Source organism: Cyprinus carpio, chromosome A25, assembly GCF_018340385.1.
Source record: "Cyprinus carpio isolate SPL01 chromosome A25, ASM1834038v1, whole genome shotgun sequence".
NCBI lineage: Eukaryota > Metazoa > Chordata > Actinopteri > Cypriniformes > Cyprinidae > Cyprinus > Cyprinus carpio.
The window spans coordinates 11,416,217-11,439,780 of NC_056596.1; the positions used below are offsets into that span (position 1 = coordinate 11,416,217).

Below are 23,564 nucleotides of genomic sequence, written 5' to 3' on the forward strand. Positions count from 1 at the left end.
ATATTTTTTTCCCTTTTCTAAAAATTATTTACTTGATTTTATTGTTTTCTATTTCCGTTGTTTTTTAGCTTCTAGATACAGAAATATTCATATGATTTGAAAAGAGTTTTGAGTTTGAAACTGCATTTTCAAAGGTTTCGGTTTTTTGTTGTTATTTAGACATATTTACAGGCAACGGTTTGGTTGAAAGATTTTTCTCTACCTCAGACACAAGACAATGTATGGTTGAAAGGAAATTATGTGGACACGCACTGTTTGTGTGGCACACGTCAATCATTTCAGTGCGTTGGACGATCATGTACAGGCTCGTAAATAAGGGCCTTGATTAATGTACTATTCTTCTACTCTGCTGCGCATACGAGTTCTTTAAAACAAACTAGGTCACAGAAAAGCAGGATAACATTCAAATCAAAGGAAGATTGGATGTTTTTTTTTTTTTTTTTTTTTTAGTTGTCGAACTTCAGACCTCATGTATCTTTCCATATTGGAAAGTGAGTTTCTCAGGAATTTCTTCTTCTTTTTTTTTTTTCTCTTCATAAAATTTTAACTTCAGAACATAGACGCAGTCTCGCTCCTGAAACGAATGACACTAGATATAACTCGGTCAGTGTGGGACTGAAATGGCTACCTCACTCAGGTTTTACCTTGGATGTAGTTCAATGCCTGCAGTACATCACTGAATTACCTCAGAAGTACTGCTGTCTTTTAATGCAAAAAAAAAAAAAACTCTCAGGTAATGAATTAGCAAAATACCTCAGTGAAAGGCAGAACAAGGTTAATATGGCAGTGTGAGATAGTTAAATGCAGTATCTCATATCCATGAAGTATTGATTATCGCAAAAACTGTCTTCCAGTACTTCCAATACACTTCCAGTAGCAATCAAAGCTTGTTCACATACTCAGGCTGATTTAGCCTCGTCAACAATTAGCTTTACATTTTAGCTGTTAAGAAATCCTGCATTTGCTCGACCCTGGGACCTGCTGGGATACAGACACTTTTAGTTTCTTCAGTTTTAATTTCTATATTCTTCAGATAATGGCATAGCTGAAAACCAAAGAACATGTGTTTGTTATCCTCTTTGATGACCTCACTGTATGGACACATGCAACTTTACACAATGAAATTAAAGTCTGATCTGATGCAAGTTTTTCTTTTGTGGTGTTTTTTTGTGTGTGTGTGTAAAATATAAATCTTTTTTTGCTTAACTATAAAGTTAATTGCTTTCCTTCATCATGGTCATTTGTTTATATAATTGTAAATGTCATTTCATCCATTTTTATTTATAAATTGTTAATATATAAAATATACAAACAAATATAATTTCAAATAAAACATTTAAATATAAATTTAAATAAAATATTTAATTTTTATCATTTTTTATTTTTGGGGGGATTGAAATGTGAAACCATGTTTTATTGTAGTTAACAAAAACTGGAGATTTGATATTGAAATGTAATAATGAAATGCATGCATATTTACTTGTGTATCTGCTTAAAATAGCAATTCACATTAACAGACTAGAGATTTTGATTGCGTGCAGAACTCACAGTGGATTTGACAGATGCTGTTTTGTGGGGGTGGTGGGATGGGATTGTTCTGTTGATGCCCTTTTAATAGGCACAGTGTGGGAAACATGGTATAGTTGCCCTTGGCATGTCCCACCCCCCTGATCCGGACCACCCTCTAAACTCATCTCAGTCTCTCACCAAGGGAGTTAGTGGAGAGGATTAATACTCTGGATATAACCAAAAGACAGATGTAGGGGAGAAAAAAACCACAAGAGTAGAATCAATGGGATTTTGTTTAGACTGAATGACAATTTGCATTTTCATTATATAGAAAATTCTTCAGACAACAGCTGTTCTTGCTGCTTTGCCTTGGGAAATTGGTTGGGGTTCATCTTAAAGCATTTTGACAAAAGAAAGACTCAACAAAATCAGTTGTGACTTCTAGCTAAAAAAAAGACAAGTGTCGAGGAGAATATTTCAAAGAAACCAGTGCACTTTAGTTGTTCAGCCCTGGAGATGCATACAGATGAGAGATCCTGCTTCGACTAGTGGAGTTCACGTTCTGAAGCTACCTCTTTGAAAATGCATGATGTTATTTCAGAAGCTGAAGATGAAGTGAGAGCTGTGGTGTTCCTTGGTAATCATGCCTGCTGAGGAGGAGGAGGAGAACTCTGCACAACCTGTGTGGCAGTCCATCCTACTCTTTGGCTGTAAGGGAATGATCGAGGGAATCATCGTCCTCTTGTTTCTCTGGCTGCTGTTGCAGGTGCTCTTCACAAAGCAACTTGAAGGTATAGTAGATGTAACCTACAAGCACACTTGGGATGTGTTTGTCAGGCAAGTAGTAGACAAGTTGTCCATTCTGTCTGAGAACCAACCATTATTTCGATTTCAGATTTCACTACTGGTTTTTACTGTTCTGTTACTGGAAACTGACTTTATGCAGATTAAATTGTTTCCTTTGTTTGCAGATTACAATTTATCAGTTGTTCCGACATTTGGAATGAAAGCTACAGATTAAAATGCTGTTCTAACCCTCATCTGTGTCTTCAGTCCACTTGCAGATTCTGCTGAGTGTGGGCTTGGTGGTTCTGTGTTTTTCCCTTATACTGGGATGCATCATTTGTTGGTTAAAGACCAGACACAAACCACTCAAAGACAAAAATACTGTGAGGACACCCCCTCCTCCTGATTCTGCGGATCATGCGACTGTGGCTTTGAGTCCTGTCCTTTTATCTGGAACCACAATTACCAAATTACAATACGAGGCGCAGGAAGGATCAGTTCAAGACTATCCACCTGCTTTTGAGAGCTCTACACCATCAGATGAAGAGTTGACTGCTGTCTCTGAGGTTAACAAGTCATGCTTCCCAATGAGACGACTCAGTTCTCCAACCTCTTCTTTATACAAGCCCATGGCCAGTGGCCGCTCCTCTCTCCCAAGACTTAGTCTTCTCTCAAACACCCGGAATGTTCTGGAACGGCACTGCACTGTGGCTGGAGATAGTTACTCATTTAGCGAACACAGAAGGCTCACTATTCCCAACCCTCGATCACCCTGTGCCCTTTCTCCACTTCAAACCCAAGGTCTACTACAGGACGAAACTTTATTTCCTAACTATGGTTCAAATTCTTGAAGTGAGACCTCACATCCCTTCTTGCACTTTACCCTGACCTTCTCTTCAACACAGAACACACTCACTGTATCCTTAGCGGGTTTAACCGGTGTAATCCATCGTCTAGAAGAAGTGACTGTCCAGGCCAGGCTGCCCCCAGTTTGCCCTGGACCTCTGGATATATCTGCTCAAGATTACAACCTTAGCTCTGGACTCTATAAAAAGAACTTGGTGATCAATGTCGGATCTCTAGAGGGGCTTAAGAGTTGCATGCTCAGATTGGACATTTTCATGCAGGATAATCCAAGGACATCCCTATTTGAGGAGCTGGAAGTTTGTTGCAGTAGTCTGGACTGGACACCAGACAGGCCTGTCAGCTGCATTAGAGAACTAAAGCAAGTTGTGGACAAGTCCAAAAAGGACTCTTCATAGCTCTTACTGTGAAACTAGACTGTCTTAAACATCATCCCAGACATCCGAAATACATTCAAAGGACAAGAGTGGCTCATGTCTTCAAAGGACAAGAGTGGCTCATATTTTATTCAACATGCGAGAGAGATCATGAGGTCTCCGGTCAGCTCTTCATCTTGTTGCAGTACCAGACTGTGGTCTGTTGGCTTACAGTTCTCATTCTGAAAGCAGACAACCTTAACATCCAAACTCCAGGTGAGTTTACCACACACTGTTCTCACCCTTTCTGAAAGCAGACAACCTTAACATCCAAACTCGGACTGTTATACAAGTTTATAGATCATGTTGACCACTCCAGAACAAGTCCAGAACAGCGGACCTCTCAAAGGGGGGATTGGGAGCACTTAAAAGCACCATTTTGAACCCTAAAACAGGGCTCATCACCTCCAACCCTGGAGAGCCAGAGTTTTGCTCTAACCCTAACCAAACACACGCAAATAAGTTAATGAAAGTGTTGAGAACTACTTGCATATAACAACTGGGAGTTAAAATGGGATTGATAAAGTCTGCAAAATACTGGCCCCCCAGGACTGGAGCTGAAGAGTCTTGCCCTAAAATTATAAATGTGATAACCTACTACTGGGGAAGCCAACCCCCCTCCTGGAGGGCCACCATTCTACAGACTTTTGCTCCAACCCCAATCAAACACACCTGAACCAATTAATCAAGGAATTCAGGGTTACTTTTAAATAGGCAGGTGTGTTCAAACAGGGTTGGAACTGAAGTCTACAGGAAGGTAGCCCTCCAGGAGCTGGACTGGATACCCCTGCCCAGACTCACAGACATTTTCTATTCCAAATGGGGAAAAATAATTTTATTATTCAGAAGGGTGCTCACAGGCTAGTATATACCATTAATGTGCCCTTTCTCCAAGGCCATACTGGTGCGACTTCTAGCTGGCAGTTTTTGTGAATCATATCACCCAAATGTGGACTTGGAGGAGGACTGGTAGAAATGAGGGGGTGCATTTGGGACAGGGCGATTAATAGGCAAAGTTAAATTTTTGTGTTTGAGTGGGGCCAAAAAGATGACTAGGTGAGCACATCTGTGTTTAATGTTTTTATAGAGGTTGCATGAATTTATTGCACGACTAAAGAAGACATGGAGATGTTTCCATCAGACAAGATGGATGCAGAGAGGCTAACTGAAAGGCTAAAAGTTATGAAAAATTCCCTTTTTACGTTATTAAAATATATCCAACATACTGAACAAATGGGGCCAGACTTCATAAGCAAATAATTCACGTTCATACTTGATCTTCATCTCATAAAACACATTACTTTCCTCTTCCAGTTTTAAATTTTGAATTAACCCAATTTCACACAAAAAAATTACAAAGAGGTGCCATATTGTCCACATACAGTGCAAAATAGTTCCCAGAAAACAGTTTAATGTCCTGAGAGTGCAGGAAAGCATATTGCACCACAAATCAGGTCAATGAATAGATTTGTCATGACAGCACATCTGCCATATGTATACGGTAGTTCCAGCTTACATGACTATTATGTAAAAGCTAGAGAATTTATCCATCATAAACTAAGCCTAAATGTTTGCTTTTAGTGTTCGGGATTAAATGCTTGTCTTATGAGAACCAAGATCCACAGGAGATCAGCCTATTTTAAGGACACTGTAGTTTAATCCCCCTCCCTCTTCAGTTTGGTTTTAATGTTTGCTAAGGCCACGGCCATGAGGCCATTTGAATATAGCATATGGCATATGAAACAGGAGGCCACGGCCATGAGGCCATTTACTTGAATAGCATTTATCTCTATAGATAACGGATTTGTGATATTGTTTTTCGAAATAATATTATACGGATCATGTACATGTTTTTAATAGACTACTGTGGCCTTAAAGGTTGGGTGATTTTTTTTCTTTATAATGCATATTTTATTGAATATTTTGTCCTTTTCTTTTGGCAGATATGCACCTACTCTGTGTCACTGGGGAAGTTTTTGTTGGTTTGGAGGCCAATGAAGAGGGATAGATTCACTGTGTGGCTCAGAAACTGTGCAACATCTTATTCAACCATAAGTGCAAAATGGAAAGTTGACATGACCTCAAATCTGACCCAGCCGTGGACAGATATTAATGACCTTATACTTATACTGGCATTCTTTTTTGACTTTGACTGTTTTAGAAATGAACATCTTTAAATAATATCTAGAACTAAATAATGATGTTATGTTACTGTTGTATAATCTCAGTACAAATGTATGTATCAGTTAAATCAAATATCTCTAAACAAACATTTTGGAAAATAACCTGTAACTGGTATTCAAGACAATATCTTGTTGGTTTTTCAGATCTAATTTTTAATTTACCCCGTTTTTTTTCAAGCACTTGAAGGCTAAACACAACAACACGGAAAATTTGGCAACATGGCTATGAAAATTTGTTTTTTTAATAGCTTAGCTGTACTGTATAATTGATTATAAATGGTAATTAAGGTGCATTTAGTGAAGTTGTCAGTGCAGTATGGATTTTCATAATGGATTATTATCACTCAAGAAGTTGGCTCCCCTCTCCTCCTCAAATGGACCCTTCCATGTCTTCCAAATCTGAGTCATAAACCTCAACCTGCCTTGCAAGGAATGTTCCATTATTGCAGCCCAGGGGAAATTTGTCCTGTTGTAAGTTTGGTTTGGCTGGACCAGCAAGGCAATTACACCACAATAAATGACTGCTAGCATTCTGAGAAACTAAAATAGTAGGACCCCACACAAATTTCCAAAAGTTGAACAAATTGGCCCCTGATTTTTATAAATGAATAGATTTCACATTTTTTACCTTCAGGCAGATTTTCATTTCTCTTTTAGATTTTCCATTGCATCTCTAACTGTGCCATCTGCCAGGGAAGTAAGTGTGGGACATTTGAATGTTTAGATAGGGTTCACTGATTTTAATAATATTGCACCACAGCACTAAAGCCGTTTATCCCATTGTAGTTCAATTCTAAGTGCTGTAAGGATAAAAAAAAAAAAAAAAAAAAAAACTACACAACATTGAAATTTCATTCAATACAGGTTTTCTGATGTGTTTTATCCCTGCTTCTGACCACATCTCTGCAGACGCCCTCCTGCAACCCTAAAAGCTGATTATGTGCCCCTTCATCCCAGCAAAATGTGAGATCAGGAGTCAGGACACTCCAATTAGAGTCTAAGATGTGCTTATGCATGGAGTTATTTTGTTTGTAAAAGTTCCTTCTCTAAGATATCACAGATTTTAGTCATATTATTATGAATTAACCTTAAACTATGCTAGAAACAAAATTACAATTCCATTAAGTATCTTATAAAAATATGACTGTAGGGCAGGTATTGTGTGTAGGTTTTTTTACCATAATCATCATCATAACCTCTCGGGTTGTCTTGCTGTGGTTCTTCAGGTTGGTTGGCTGTTTCTGCACCTCCCCTCCCTCCGACCTCTTTGATCCCCCCTGAGAGACTGAGATCTGGGATGAAGACCTCTTTGCTGCCCCCTGCTGGAGTTCTTGCTCCAGTTTCTGTGTTTTTCTTCCCTGTGTCAACAGCATTCCAGTTCTAAATGTGTCACACCTATTATTACTTTCTGTATTAAAAGGCCAGAAAACTTCTAGCATTTTGGACCCCGTTTTCGACCAAACCAGATCTTCTTCTCTCTGCGTTCTTCAGTTACTTTGGTAGAAACATTTCTCCAGTACATAAGAGGGCAATAGAGTCACCTACAAACGGCTGTGAACTATATTCAGGTAGCTAGATATACAACAGGTCAACAGTTTCAATTTATTTTAGTTTCAAACTACTGCACCACTTTTACAGCAGATGCTAATGCTAATACGCCATAGAGCCCCTTTTAGTGTAAATGCTACACTTGCGCTGTGTTTTGAACTCTGAAACATTTTGGAACACAATAACATAAGTAAAAACCAAGCTTGTATATCTAGAAGCTTTTGTGTTCTATTAATTATGATACATTTTTGGCCTTTACTCAATATTAGCATGAGGAAAAACCTTCTAGCAGGGCCTTCAGTGACACTAAGTCCTCAGGACTGCATTCACTGACTACTTCCTGTCCTTTATGTCCAAAAATCTGGCCGAGGTAAGAGGCACAAAGACGTGTGATACTGAAACCTCATCAGATGAATCTGTTCTGCTGTGAGAAACCTTTAACACCATGGCTGTCATTGTAGCTCCAGCTCCAGGGCAGATATCTTGATCTGAGCCTCTGCGCTCTCTGTTATCCTCTGTATCTCCAGGTTCTTCAGATCTTGAGCCCTGTGGTAGAAAGGAAAAAAGAGCTGGTGACATGAAACTTGTCATATAGTTTATTGTTTCATAAAGGATCAATAAGCGGCTCACATTATTTGTTTTATTGTTTGATAGTTGATCAATAAGCTGGTAATATTTGGTGTGCTTTGTCCTGACAGACTGATCTGAACTGTGCATCTTAAGGTCCGTAAATAGCCACATGCATCATTCATTCATATATACCATAATAATCATTAATTTTTGTTAAATATATATATATATATATATATATATATATATATATATATATATATATATATATATATATATATTACAGTTACCATAATATATTTTGCTAAATGTATTTTCCCCCCTGGAAGTATATTTTGTAATAGATTTTTGCCTTTGAATGTTTAAATGAATTATATTTGAAACTTAAAATTATATTTAATTAAGCTGTTGTTTACAGCATATATTTAAAATATGTATTTTGATAAAAAAAATAAGAACTATTGTGATTCGTTAAATTCAGTTTGGTGAGTAAATTAGAACGTCCTTATAGATCTACCTTCTTGCAGAGTTTATCATAAATTATTAAAAGAAATCTAGTGGAATGTATTTTTAAAAGTTGCAACCATTCCTACATTTAAAAAATTATACAATTTTTAAAGGTATTTGTAATTTTTTTATTATTATTATTATTATTTTATTTGTTTTTAACTAAAATAATTGATTTTATGGGGGAAAAAACATTAAGGTGTACCCATTAAGTAAAACATGCTAAAAGTCATGATTATTTATAAATATTTTCTTTTAAGTTTCTGCACTTTTAAAATATTTTTTTTGGTTTCTGCATTGCCATTTTTTTTTAAATACCAGTTTACACAGTTCTAAAGCAGGGCTATTAACTGAAACTAAAACCATAAATGAATAAAAAAATTTAATTTAGTAAAATAACAACAAAAAGCTTTATAATATTAAAAGTGCTTTGTTTTATTATTGCAGTTGCTGCCATTGCCACAAAAATGAACTGTGAACTGAGCAGTGGACCCTTTACCTTAAGTGACAGACAACATCACTGGCTCAAAGCCTGATGACTGGGACCTCATTCTTCTCTGAGACATGTTCTGTGATGAAGATCTGGCTGATCATCTGCATAAATGGCTCCAGACATGTATAACCACACATGGAACACAAGTGCTTATTGGTGACCCGGGACAGGCTCAATTTGAAGGCCATGACATCAGAAAATTATTACATAAACTGGCTCACTTTGAGCTGCTCAACTCGGTCTAAGACGAGAACTACGGACTTACAAACAGCACAGTATGGTGCTACAACTACACATCTGATCTATAACAGCTAAAGCATTCACATATAAACCAACTATGAACGTAAATACAACATTATTACAAGAAAATGATAACGTGTGTGTGTGTGTGTGTGTATATATATATATATATATTATATATATATATACATACATACATACAGGTCCTTCTCAAAAAATTAGCATATTGTGATAAAAGTTCATTATTTTCCATAATGTAATGATAAAAAAATTAAACTTTCATATATTTTAGATTCATTGCACACCAACTGAAATGTCAGGTCTTTTGTGTTTTAATACTGATGATTTTGCATACAGCTCATGGAAACCCAAAATTCCTATCTCAAAAAATTAGCATATCATGAAAAGGTTCTCTAAACGAGCTATTAACCTAATCATCTGAATCAACTAATTAACTCTAAACACCTGCAAAAGATTCCTGGGCCTCCATAAACACCTCAGCAGTTGCCACAGGCTGATTGCTTCCATGCCACGCCACATTGAAGCAGTCATTTCTGCAAAAGGATTCCCGACCAAGTATTGAGTGCATAACTGAACATAATTATTTGAAGGTTGACTTTTTTGTATTAAAAACACTTTTCTTTTATTGGTCGGATGAAATATGCTAATTTTTTGAGATAGGAATTTTGGGAAAAGAAATCTAGTTGTATGTATATATATATATATATATATATATATATATATATATATATATAAATTGTGTGTGTGTGTGTGTGTGTGTGTGTGTGTATATATATGCAAACATGTTTAATGGAACATATTTTTTTGTTGTTTGTTATTGTTTAGTTGATTTGTTGAAAGTGAAAAGTAGGTAAACAACAATTTTACAGAAGTATATTCAGAAATATTAAATTACATTATTATGAAAATGCATTGATTTTATCTTTTTTTTTTTTATCAAACACTGACTCTTTGCTTAGTAAATCTAAAAAAAGGATGATGCTTATCTTCCTCGATAAGTGCATTACATTTACGACAATAGAGTTGATGTGTTGTAGTTGATGTACTGAAGATGATTGGTAGTCACAGTCCACAGTGTGATCAGTACACAGTCCAAGACACCTGTTGGATCTTGTTGGGGCCAGTAAAGTTTTGGAGCGCCTCCCTTGATCTATCTAAAGGAGACGTACATGTGGAGACACGTAACATCATTTTTGGACAACAAAATATATGTTGCATTTTATGTCAGGGACCATGTGACTACCTGTAATCAGGGGACATCCATGGAAATTAAAAATTCTGATGTTGGCACAGTTTGAAAGAACAGCAGTCACTGCCACATCAGTCAAATTGCGACATCGTATCATCTGTAACTCCTGTAACAGAAAATAATTAATTAAAAATAATAATACAATATTAAAATTGTCTTAATGAAGAAAAATAAATAAATTAAATCAGTATGCAATACCTTTAGGCTATGTGAACAAACTCCATTTGCGAGTCCAATGACCGCTTGATCAGTTACCTTTAAATAGAGTGAACGCAGAAGTAGTATTTGGTGAAAATAATAAACATCAATGTGTGCAAGCAAAATGTTCGCAATTTATTAAAACAGGTAGAGCAGCATTATGATTTTTGTATATACACTACTCATCAAAGGTTTGGAATAATTCTAATTTTTTATGTTTTTGAAAGAAGTCTCTTAAGAATTTATTTGCTCAAAAATACTGTAAAAAAACAGTAACACTGTGAAATATTATTACAATCTAAAATAGCTGTTTTCTATTTTAATATATTTTAAAATATGATTAATTCCTGTGATGGCAAAGCTATTCAGCAGCAATTACTACAGCCCTCAGTAGTATTCTTATATGCCTATTTTTCTTTTTTCAAAAATATTAAAAAAGTCATAATTATTCCAAACGTTTGAGCACTAGTGTATATATGCTTCATTTAAATGACCTCTGTCCCAGAGAAGTAAATGCTGTGCAGCATCCTGCAGCTCTCTCCCAGCTCCAGCAGGGCTTTGTCACTGAGAGCGGTGCAGCCACGCAGGGAAATCACTTCTAAACCTTTGCAGTGTCGCGCCAGAGCCTGAATCCCTGAATCTGTCACAGCCGTGCAGCCCGTGAGATCAACTACCTGAAGATAAGGGCACCGGGATGCCAGCACCTCTACACCTGGCAGAAAGAGAAATACAGCAGTTGATGTCTTGAACAATTTAATTTGACCAACAGTGCAATCAGATATCAATTTCAGTCTAAAATTTATGTTTGGGTGTCATATTCTAAGATAACAGGGAAAACGATAATAAAGAGGGCCTTTCTGTGTTATTATAAGTCAAGTAATAAGTGCACTTTTATTTTAGTGCATATATTGATTTAAGAAGAACATTTCTACATCAATACCCTCAGAAGTGATATCTGCACAGCCTCTTAACAGGATTGTCCTCAGCTGTAGGCAGTAGATTTGTTGAAGCGCAGAGTCGGACACCTTGCAGTTCTGCAGATCCAGTGTATGAGTTCCATTGTGCACGAGCTGAAACACAAATCACTCACATGAGCACTGGAGATGACCATCACAAATGCTCCTGCGATAGGGTACGTGTTACCTGGCTGATGTTGGAGTCGGTGACCGTGCCATAAGACATCATTATCCGCAATAATCTGTCTTTAACGGCAGCAGGCAACATCTGGATCTCATACTCCTCAGCACGCTGAGCAACACTAAAAGCGCACCTGTGTGCGGAGAAACATGTCATTTAAAGATCTGGAATTCATGCTACAAAAAGAACAGAATGAATACTGTCAACAGCGTTACACGCTCATCTAGTAACAGCACTATAATTTATGTTACTCACAAGCTCATCAGAGAATCTATGGTAGCCATGATTTGCTCGTTTTCAGTGCTGTTTATACACGTTTCTACGGCTAACTGCGATGATATCATATGTAATATGCGTTCATTTTCTTTTCTAATTTGACCACAGCGTCAACTTTCAACGTTCTATCATTGTTTTGGTTTTCTCTCATTCGCGAGTATATCAGAGTGGGCGGGTCTCATTTATAGCATTACGTCATTCATAAGCGACAAACACAATCGTTCTTTTTAATTTTTATGCATTCTTTTTTTTTTAATGTATACGTATTTTCTATTCTAAATTCTATTTTGCGGTTATTTCTGTGAAAGTTTAATATTTATCTTTAAATTAATTTACAAAAGCGGTGTAAAAACGCCAGAGCCTCAAAACAAAGTGGTTCTCGAAATGTTATGCACTTTCCCGCTCAATCTCACTTGTGTTCTCTGAGGTACTATTACAATAATGTTTACTTGTTTTATCGCTGTCTTCAAGGAATCATAGTTTAACAGAACTTAAAAAACAGGAGCAAAATTAGATGTATTTGCAACCAAGTGTTTTTATTAAAAGATATTATAAAACAAAAATAGATTTTTTTTTTTACAAACCAGTGGAATCCAAATAATAGTACCACAATATACATAACAATGACAAACATTTCTTGAAAATGTAAAGTATAAAACTTGGTTAATAGCAGCTGTTGAACTCGACCAGTGTGCAAATGATGCATTTATACTATAATACAAAAAATCAAGTTCAATTAAACAGTATTTGTACACTTGGAATTTGCATCTGTTGAGATTCATCATTCACAGGAAGTAAACACATGACAAAAATAAGCCCATTTGCTCAAATTTTAATAGAAAAATCGAGCTCTTTCACTGGAATTCAAGTTCTGCTTGAAGGCAATGTACTTCTTTTGATATTTCTTCTTGAACTCTTGGAAGAGGCTACATGAACCGGAGACATCGGTGGATTGGATGGATTGAGTGTGCTTTTTCTTCAACGGGCTGAAACTCCAAACACCTGCAGATAAACAAGTACAAAGCCATTTAGATGAGTGTTCAACTACCTGCCAAACAAAGTTATGTGATGGGCAGATACAGGACTCAATTCAGACAATACACCCTGTTTAATGTTTTTTTAACCTGCATTATCATTATTTTCATTAATCAGTATTCAAAAGTGGTACACTGCAACTTTACTCTAGCCTATAAAAAGGCTAATACAAATTTGTTACATTTCAAATGAATCTTGTGTCCAGTACCTTGGGTTGGCACATGGCTAGTTTTCATCCTTTTAGCTTTTTTTTCTAGGCCTGACATCCCTAAAGAAAAAGGAACATGAATTTTAAAAAGTATACATTAGGTACAACAGCATAAAAAAAATATATATAATTGTATTACTAAATATTTTCAGCAGTTACCATTTTGCGTACTTTGTGACGTGTCGCCTTGAGCGCAATTAGGTTCAGCTCCATCTTCAAAGTTAAAAGACTCTGGCAATACTCTGAATTCCAAAGCAGGACCCTCATCCAATGGCATCAAAACAGGGTTCCCCAACTCATATTTACTTTTCGCCACATTCTCAGGTGAATTAAATAATTTGGTTGGCACAGTCTTCCCTCTGATGATATATTGATTCATAGACATTTGTTGTGTTGCATTCTTACATAGTCTCTTTCGCTTATTTTCTTCAGCCAAATGGGCGTCACTCTTCACAAGAGCACTTGGGCTGAGAAGTTTTCTGACTGAGGTAGATGAAAGTCCATTTTTGCCGAGTCCAAAAACGGAATGCAAGGGGAAGATTTTATGCTGAACCATGTTTTGCAGGATCGCTCTTCGTATTCTCACTTGCCTAACCATAGCATCTTCATCTTTTGTTTCCACACATTTATTTGACTCGTCCTTGTCTTTAATCTCCTGGTGAGAGCTTATAGTTACTTGAACAGTTTTTGGGGGTTCTTCACAACTTACTTTCTCTTTGTATCTTTTAGTTCGCTTTAGTTTGTTTCTTTTTTCAGAAGATGACCCATACAGTGCAAGATATACTGTATTAGTCTTGCTCTTCAAATCAGGAGCCGGGGGGTCTTGCTCAATCTCATTCATAAGATCCATGTTTGCTGCACATTCTGTGGGCGATTCATTTCTTTTCTGCTCTGAAGTTTCAGTCTCTACCTTACTGACCTCTTCAGAACTTGAAATGTCCTTTGCCTTGTCTGTAGAAGGATCGTGCAGCAATGGGTATTCATCCTCAGAATCGTCTGTGGCTTCAGAATCGTCTGTTCTTTCAAGAGCAGCATTATCCATTTCCACCTGTTCACATTCACCTGGACTGTCTTTTTTAGTCTGCACCTCTAAACTTGTGCTGTGGGCCTCAGTTTTAATCTCTTCTCTCAATTCAGCTTTTATCTGGCACGTGCACACTGAGCCATTTCCACATTCTAAAGTTTGAAACCATTTAGCAAGACAACAGTAAGACTCCAAGCTTTCACCACCAGAACTTTGATATTTCCACTCTTTTGGCTTCACATCTTTTAGGAGCACTTCTTTTTCAGACTTGAGTTCCAGGACTTGACCTTTCACCTTGTCTTCAGTGGAAATATGAACTGCAATATCTTTCTGCAAGTCTTTTTCTTCCATTTCACTGGCAAACCAAAGCTCAGCCATTTCATGTGGGAGAACATTGATCTTAGTAGAGTTTAAACTGTCAATCTTCTCAGTTTCCTCTTCATTCATGTTCACAGGACGTTCTTGACTAGGTTTTGGATCAGTCTCGCATCTCACTCTCTCATCTGTGAGCATACAGTCAATTTCAGGCATTTCTTCACTGGACTTAAATTGTATTTGAGATGGTTCTGCGATCACAGGATAAAGTTTCGGTGGACTTTCACAGATACTTTGGCTCGTTGATCCATCAGTCAGCCTTGGACTTCCAGCTCTATCAGTTTCTTCCAACCTCCCCATGTTTATCTGTTCTTTTGTTGATACTGTGTCTTGGGGTGAATTCAACAAGCAGGCCTTGTGTATTGTCTCTGGTGGTGCAGCAATGTCTTTATTTTCCATCATTTGACCAGCAAAGCATTGCTTAGCCACTTCATAAGGGAGAACATTAATCTTTATACAAGCTGAAGTGTCCAACTTGACAGTCTCCTCTTCATTCATTTGCACAGGAAGTTCTTGACTTTGTTTTGGATCAGTGTCACATCTCACATACTTATCTGCGAGTAGACTCGCAATTTCAGGCATTTCTTCATCTGATTGCACTTGAGATGGTTCTGTAAGCACAGGATGAAGTGTCAGTGGACTTGCATAGCCAATTGGACTGGCTGATCCATCAGTCAACACTGGACTTTTGTCTCCATTAAAAAAATGCTTATTAAGACTCAATGTTGCAGTTGAGGTTTGATGCTTGTTTTTCAAAAGGTCAGATTTTCCAGTTTGGTGTTTTCCCACTGCCCTAACCAGATGTGTTATTGCGATCAGTGGATTTACTATATTTGATTGGCAATTGGTTTGTTTCACAACCACTGGTGGTGTGGCAGTGTCTTTATCTTGCATGAACTGATCAGCAAAGCAATGCATAGCCACTTTGTGAGAGAGAACATTAATCCTAATAGGTGGTGAAGCATGCATCTCATCAACGTCCTCTTCATTCATTTGCACAGGTAGTTCTTGACTGGGTTTTGGATCAGTCTCACATTTCACAGACTCACTAGAGAGTAAACACTCAATTTCAGGCATTTCTTCATCGGATTCATTTTGCATTTGAGATGGTCCTGCGAGCACAGGATAAAGTTTTGGGGGACTTGCATAGTCAAAATGGCTGGTTGATCCATCAGCCAATGCTGGACTTTTGGTTTGACTGCAAACAGGGTCATCCAGCCTTAATGTTGCAGTCTTTGGTGTTGCAGCAATGTCTTTATTTTCAGCAAAGTACTGTTTAGCCACTTCCTGAGTGAGAACAACAAGCTTAACAGAAGATGAAGCATCCATCTCAACAATCATCTCTTCATTCGTTTGTACAGAAAGTTCTTGACAAGGTTTTGGAACAGTCTCATATCTCACAGCCTTATCAAAGTCACTATTAGGTATCATTTCACTGGATTCATTTTGCACTTGAGTTAATGGAACAAACCTCACAGGACTACGTGTCAGTGGACTTGAGCAGTCACTTTGGCTGGATGATTCATCAGTCAACATGGGACTTTTGGCTCCAACATGATTACAAAAATTGTTGTGCTGTTTTGATGTTCTAGATAACTGTTTATGCTTTCTTTTTAAACCACCATGTTTTCCAGTGGAGTTTTGATACTTTAACGAAACATCCCAGTTTTCCAATGTCCTCACCAGATTTGTCATGCCCTTCAGCGGATTAACAGTATTTGGTTGACAACTAGTTTGTTGTTCATTAAGCTTCAGAGAGAACTTATCAATCACTGGTGGAGACTGAGCATTCAAGGGAACAGGAGATTTTTCACAACTCTCATCGTTCCTACTTTTCTCCAAGGACATGTGTTCTTCTTGTACTTTGTCTGTAATTTCCGTTGCACCCTGATTACGTTCAGCTAAAGATGGCTTATAAGGAGCTGATAGCAATGTCCTTAGAAATGTGGATGCTGGATATTTGGTCTTCTCCTTTAGCCTCTGCCTGCTTGCTTGTTCTTCTGTTGATATTGTGTCAAGTACTTGGGGTGTGTTCAACAAAGATGCCTTGTGCTTGTCTAGTAATGCAGCAATGACTTTTTGTTCTATCAACTTAGTGGCTGAAGCATACATCTTTTCAGTCTCCTTTTCATTCATGTGTGCACAAAGTTCTTGACTCTGTTTTGGCAAGGTCTCACATCTCACGTTCTTACTGGGGACAGCACAGCCATTGTTATGCATTTTCTCACTGAATCCAACTTGCATTTGAGAAGATAACTCCATCACCTGTTCTTCTGTAACCACATGAATGGGCTTTGGCGAGTTCGTACAGTCACTTTGGCCAGTTGATTTGGGCGACACAACACTTTTGGCTCCAACATCGTTACAAAATTGGTCATCCAAACTGGACGTTCCAGTCGGGACACCTTGCTTATCCAAATCCTTCACAACAGTAATCATGGCCTCCAGAGAATTTGTAATAATTGGTTGACTGTTGGTTACTTCTGTAACCTGACAATTATGCATTGGTGAGCAGTTGATGTCAGTCACAGATGAAGATTGTCCATTAAACGAAACAGGCACATTTTCATGTAGACTCTCATTGTTTGATGTTGGTTTGTCTGTAGGTACTTTGTTCTCTACCTCTGAAGGTAATTGTTTGCACCTAATCGATGATGGCTTTTCAGTGGCTTCTTGCAATTTGCTTGGTGTTTCACATGCCAAGTTTTGTGCTTCATGTTCAGAGACATTTTGAAAAGGCTTATAAAACCAAGAGTAACCAGATTCCTTGTCAATGTCATCAACGTTTTCATTAAGATTCAACCAAGACGACTTGTACGTCATCTTTGGTGGCTCTTCGTTGTGTTTTAAAACGTGAAAATTCTCACTGACTTTGCTACGTGCATCATTTACAATTTGCCTCAGTATTACAGGCTCTTTCATCGCAGAGTAAACAAGAACTTCTTCCATTATGCTTTGATATATGCCACTTTGTACAGCTTCATAAAACTTGTGAAAATCCCCGTTCCAATAAATCTTTAAGATGTCCGTCCAAGGATCAGTTTTGTGGATGTTCTTCTGATCCCCAACTTCCATTTGGTTAATCACGGCATTTAAGGTCTGCAATCGATCTAATGGCCATTCAATAAAATGAACAGTATCCGGTTCAACAGTTTTCTTGTCTGTGATGGTGCAGTTTTTATTTGTCTTTTCAGCCAGCTCATTTTGCATTTGAGTTTGAACAGACTCCTTTTGTTCTGCAACCACATTTTTCAGCTTCGGCGAACTTGCACAGCAACTTTGGCCAGTTGATTCATCAGCCAAAACTGGACTTTTGGCTCCAATTACATTGCAAAGTCCATCATTCAGCCTTGGCTCGGCTGGCTTTGGTCGTTGATGCTCGCTTGTTGGATTGTTTGGTTCTCTCGTTTGGTTTTTCAGATTATCGTTGGCCACCAGAGGAAGTGGAATATTTGGTTGATGGTGTACAGTCTCTTGTACAGGCGTTACATTCATTTTCATATTAGCAGATTTGTCGGAAACATTAACAGGTGCTGTTCCTATAGGAGACAATGGCGGGACAATGGCAACAGCTCTCTGAGCAGCATTATTCGGTTGCAGGTTCTGCACACATGTAGAAAACATTTTTACGTTAGCATTTGACATCTCAGCAATCAACAACTGGTAAGGGTACCCACCAAACAAACTACTTTGACCATGACATGTGTTTTCTGTTCGGGGATAATATTTTAGATCTGAGGAGTCTTTTGGCAAATTAGTAGAAGCATTTGCATGTTGCTGCCTGCTATACAAATTGCTAGTGTTAACATTTCTTCTAGCTTCGTTATGACTTGTAGTGTCAACTGTTTTAAACTGTTGTGAATTATGTGGGCCAAGTGCTGAGGAGGTAGTTTGCTGTTGCATGTATAAACTGTTAGTTGAATTGAAGGCAAATTGTGACATGTTTGGCCCATTACTGTTGGAAGCACCTTGTAGATTTATGTTGCTAACAGGTACGAATATCTGGCAATTAGGCGGCATGTTCCACTGAATCATTTGGGAATCCTGTTTTACTGTTGGCAATGCATGTTTTGAATTAAGCATATTTTCTTGCGCAAGCTTTTTGTCATTGGTAGCTTGAACGCTACTAGTCAAAATCTGGTCACTGGTTGCCTGTTGGATTGTGCAGGTGAAGTAATTTCCAGTGGCTCTTTGTCCATGATATGAGGGACTTGCAGTGTGAGGTGGTAAACATAGCTGGTAAAAGTTTTGGCCTGTCCCTTCTCTAGGTGAAGCTCCTTTTCCATGCAAATTTTGCAGTTGTCCTGAATGTTGTGAATTGGCTTGCATGGTACTGAATGTTCAATTGTTACTCCAGACAGAATGTAGGAGTTGAATAGTCACAAGCCTGGAAAAAAAGAAAAAGCAAAATATCAGGGTAACAAAATATTTTCAAATTAAATACCATTAGTATTACAAAATTCACTGGTGTTAGATATAATAAACTTCCAAAAAATTAATCTGTTATTTATTCTATCCGCAAACTCCAGCGGTCTTCCATTGCAATGGAGGCCTGGGAGAATGCATGAGCAGACACAAGCCTCTTTCACACAGAAATTCCGGAAAATACATGGATAATGTATCCTGGGATTTGTCCCGGGATCGTTTGATTGTGGTTTATTCACACTGCCAGTGATTTTCTGGAATCTGTGTGTGCGTTCACACCTTCACACACATACTGTAAAGACACGTGACATTACTATGTGACGTGTATTGTGACGCATTCTGTTTCACTTATGCTGGCGAACGATCACAACTTCAGCGCAGACAGTGAGGAACTACCTGATCTCTGCTTCATTACAGTTTGCACATATTTCAAAACACCCGGTAAAAGAGTCGCACTATACCATGCGCCATCACTACGACACACCCTTTACAGCATTGGTTCTGGCTTTTATTCACACAGAGCTCGTTCCAGGACTGAACCCGTCAATGTTACTAGGTCCCAAACCCGGGATCGATCCCGGAATCAATCCCAGGACGTGTTTGCGTTCACACAGAAGGCACTCCAGGCAGTTTTCCGGGGACCAACGTGCAGTGTGAAAGGGGCTACAGAGAGTCGGTGCGCTACTAAAGCATAATCTCAAAATATGTACAAACAATGATTCCAGATGTTCTGGATGTCCAATCAATAAGGATATAACAATTAAATCGCAAGCCGGTTGAAAATCGATTCAAATATATGACATTTCAAATCAGTTGAGATGGCAAACAAATCGCTATACAGGAGTAGGAGTTTATATGAATGTATCTCTGAGCAGAACTATCTTTAGAAAAGTTTACATGGTATTTTCTTTTCATCTTGCTTCTGAACAATGCATATTAAAGTAGTTTTCACAAGCTCTGGTTTGTTTACAGTGTAACCCAGGAAACAGTGTATCATTGCTGTTTATCAGTGCCACCTGCTGTCAGAGATTGAATCTGCGTCTCATTCAGCTCTGCTGCTGTTTTGTTCAGATGTTTTATGTAGTATAGTTTCACAAAACTAAAGTCAGACCATTGCTTCAAATTTCAGAAATGACACATTACCCTATAATTGTTAGTTGCGAAATGCGAGATGTGCATGCGAGTATGTGTCTGTCCAGAGATGGTTTCAGTTCCTCACCCTAAAGAGCTCAACACAATTGGCCTCATTCATGAAACACGAGCAGAATGAATTTTTGTGCAAATCGTTCGTAAAGCCGTTCTGACGTAAACTTTCGAATTCATGAAAATGTTCGTAATTTCAAAATGTTAGTTGATACGAAAGAAATGTACACCTGCTCCCTACCACATTTAAATGGTGCGTAAAACATTCTGTTCTTTTTAGCAAACCGATGACACTGAATTTTGATGCACTGCCATAATATTTACCTCTTTTTGAATTTTTTTTTACATTTCTAATTAATATATTTTTATTATTTATTATTATTTTTTTTTTTTTTTTTTTTTAATCGTGGCAGAGTTGATAATTGTAAAAGGCAGCGCTCGTCACTGTCACTATTTACCCAGCTGTAAATAGAGGAGGGGCGGGACAAATGCCTAAACATCCTACTTGTACAACGACTGCCTACAACGATGGAGAAGTCAGTCACTATTACTGGTTACTGCTTTATTATATTTATTAAAATTCTTAAAAATTAGATACTAGTAGGCTAATACGTTGCCACCGTTAATATTCCATACCATAGCAATTAAAGTGTCTCAGCTGGAATAACACTGTGCCACCAAAGAGTTTATGCGCCACCAGAAGGTCGTTTTAAGAAGAGTGCTTGACATTTTTTCAGCTGGCTAAAAACTTTTTGGTGGTCACACATTATTGAATATTTATTGTTAAGCGTATGGCCTGGTCTTTTTTGCATTTATGCAATATACTGGAGCCAAACCTGAGAAAGTGGACCAGATATTCCAATGCGTTCCTGGACACGCAATTTGTGAAGCTGTAATTCATAGTCGGGGATTATGCTAATTGTGAATAAGTATGCAAGAAGCGCCCTATTTATGAATGATCGGACTTCATTAACATACAAGTTCAACTATCAAATCAGACAGTTATGAAGAGTTTGTCAATCCGGCGGCAAGTTTTCGGGATGGTCTGTTTTACGCACAAATTAGTTTTTTATTTAATTTACTCATATATTTACGCAAGTTTCATGAATGAGGCCCATTGTGTGAAAAAGTAGAAGTACATATTTTAAGTAACAAACAGAACAGGTAGTAAAGCTTTGAAATTATATTAGCAACTGGAAATTGGTCAGTAAAAAACAAAGCAGGCTCCAAATGAGGACACTTTTACACCAAAACAAGTTCTATTCAAAAAAAGGCTTTAAGGATTTCTCTCGTCTCTACCCCTGCTGGTTCACACCCTTCCCCCATTACCTTCAATAAAGTCCACTTAAAACAAAAAACAAAACAAACAAAAGGCACCATCTTGTCCAAATGGTCCCACAACAAACCACACAAAATCACATACTTATTCACACCAAAAGACAAAACGCAACAAATCCCAAAAGATATCTGCACACAGAGCAAAATTATTTCACCAGACTCTGCTAAAGGAAGCAAACTGCCCACAACACTTTTAAAACAAAATGAACCAAAACTGATAATTTCTCTATTGTAAAGTTAATTAATATACATACTATAAATTATTCATTGCTCATTTAAATTTATTTTACAGAGCAGTTGTATTACAGTAGCAATAAATTAGCAAAAACTATTACTAATATTAAGTATATATATATATATTTATATTTATAAAATGTTAAAGACTTGAGACTTTACTTGGACCTTAGTGACTTGTGAACATGTATGGTCATAACTTTAAGTTTGTAAAATACAAATGGAGATTGGTCTAATTTAAAATTTGAAAAATAAGACTAATTATCTTTTGGTTAAAGGTTAGCTGGTCAGACTAGCTGTTAAAACTTAGTCTTAACACAGAAACCAAATGTATGCAACTGGTCCTGTATCTTGCAGTTTTAATTCTGACTTTTTTCCTCAGAATTCTAAGTTTGTTTGTTTTTTGAACCTCAGAATTTCGAGAAAATCGTCGGAATTTGAATGTGTGGGATAAAAAGTAGCAATACCTTCCACACCTATTGTCCTTGACTAGATGGGTGTCATAAAATAAAAATATAAATCACGTAAATTAAATGTCACGTCGCTTTATCACTGACCTTATACACCAAAACTGAAGAATTCAAGAATCGAAATGTAACATTTAACGTTAATTCGGTCATATCAGCAAAATACTGCGGGCTGCTATAACAGAACTTACAGGAAATAGATTTTAAATACGTTTCATGAAGAATGTCATCTTTACTCGAATTATTATTTTTTAGAAGACTTTAAATGCACAGACTTGACTTTGTTTGGCTCTCCAAATGTTATCGTTTACGAAAACCAGAACTCAACCGTTAACCAAGAAACCTTTTTCATGCAAAGCCTGCAAAATCATCCCGGCCAAATTATAAACGATGGAAACACAAATCGTGTATCCAAGGAAATACTGAACAACTTACTGAACATCCGTGTAAGATACGCTCCTCTGTCTGTGATGAACGTGTTCCTTTCAGCCGCTTTCTACTATTTACTTCTACTAAAGCTCAACATGAGGAATCTCATCAGGCCTTTGAAACGAAGGAGGGGCGGGACCGTGTTGCCAGGTCCATTTTATTAGGTCGATTAGGCGCTGTTCTTTGTGTGTGTGTGCGCGCGCGCTATTGAACATTTACTAGGTAAACGTTGTATTCTTTAAAAAATAAAATCAGAATTATTTCATCTTTGTATTTTATACTTCATGTGCAGTTTCTCCAAAATTGAGACAAATGATTCCGTTTTGCGATAAATTAGGGATGATCTGGCAACATAGTGTGACCTGAAAGTAAGCCGGGTTTTACTTAAAAAAAAAAAAAAAGTCTGCTTGTGGTCACATCTGGCTTCGATTAGTAGCGAAAAGATTTCCCTCCTGCTCACGTTACTGCTAGAGGAAGACTCGAAATATATACACCGATTTAATTTTATTTTTAAATGTATTGTTTTTATTGTTGCGCCATTATTGATTTCGAATCTTGTCTACAATATAATGCTATCCAGTCACTGCACTCAAACCCGGAGGATATGACAGTTTAAAGATGATAAAATAAAGCAGTAAGCCCCAAGAAGCCGTGGTTTACAGTGGATTTATAACAGCTAAGGGGCGTTGTAAGGCAGACGCGAAGCATTAAAATGCATCAATTTATTATAATTTATTTGAGCCATAAAAAGCAAGACAGTAAAATATAGATCAGATGACACAACAAAAAAAGTAAAAATCAAATAAGCATTTAAAATACATTCTAAATTACATAACACATATTATTTATAATAAACATTCACTTTGTCATTGCTATATGATTGATATGA

At 37.3% G+C, this 23,564-nt stretch overlaps 2 protein-coding genes across 4 annotated transcripts; both read right to left on the bottom strand.

Annotated features, from left to right (window-relative positions):
* Positions 1-9,965: 9,965 nt before the first annotated feature.
* LOC109072713 (protein AMN1 homolog) lies at positions 9,966-12,177 on the bottom strand. Its single transcript, XM_019088927.2, has 7 exons — positions 11,977-12,177; positions 11,728-11,854; positions 11,525-11,654; positions 11,079-11,296; positions 10,585-10,641; positions 10,381-10,492; positions 9,966-10,291 (listed from the first exon to the last, which is right to left on the bottom strand). The coding sequence occupies exons 1-7, from the start codon at positions 12,063-12,065 to the stop codon at positions 10,218-10,220; spliced, it is 807 nt and encodes a 268-aa protein (XP_018944472.2). The 5' UTR covers positions 12,066-12,177; the 3' UTR covers positions 9,966-10,217.
* A 335-nt stretch (positions 12,178-12,512) lies between these two features.
* LOC109072714 lies at positions 12,513-22,837 on the bottom strand. 3 transcript variants are annotated; one of them, XM_042715500.1, is made up of 4 exons: positions 22,682-22,837; positions 13,412-19,026; positions 13,241-13,300; positions 12,513-12,999 (listed from the first exon to the last, which is right to left on the bottom strand). In XM_042715500.1, exons 2-4 carry the CDS (start codon positions 18,966-18,968, stop codon positions 12,830-12,832), a joined length of 5,787 nt encoding a protein of 1,928 aa, XP_042571434.1. In that variant the 5' UTR covers positions 18,969-19,026; positions 22,682-22,837; the 3' UTR covers positions 12,513-12,829. The 3 variants fall into 3 exon arrangements, with proteins under 3 accessions (XP_042571434.1, XP_042571433.1, XP_042571435.1); XM_042715499.1 differs by having other exon boundaries at positions 13,400-19,026; XM_042715501.1 differs by lacking the exons at positions 12,513-12,999; positions 13,241-13,300 and having other exon boundaries at positions 13,933-14,089; positions 14,143-19,026.
* Between the last annotated feature and the right edge of the window lie 727 nt (positions 22,838-23,564).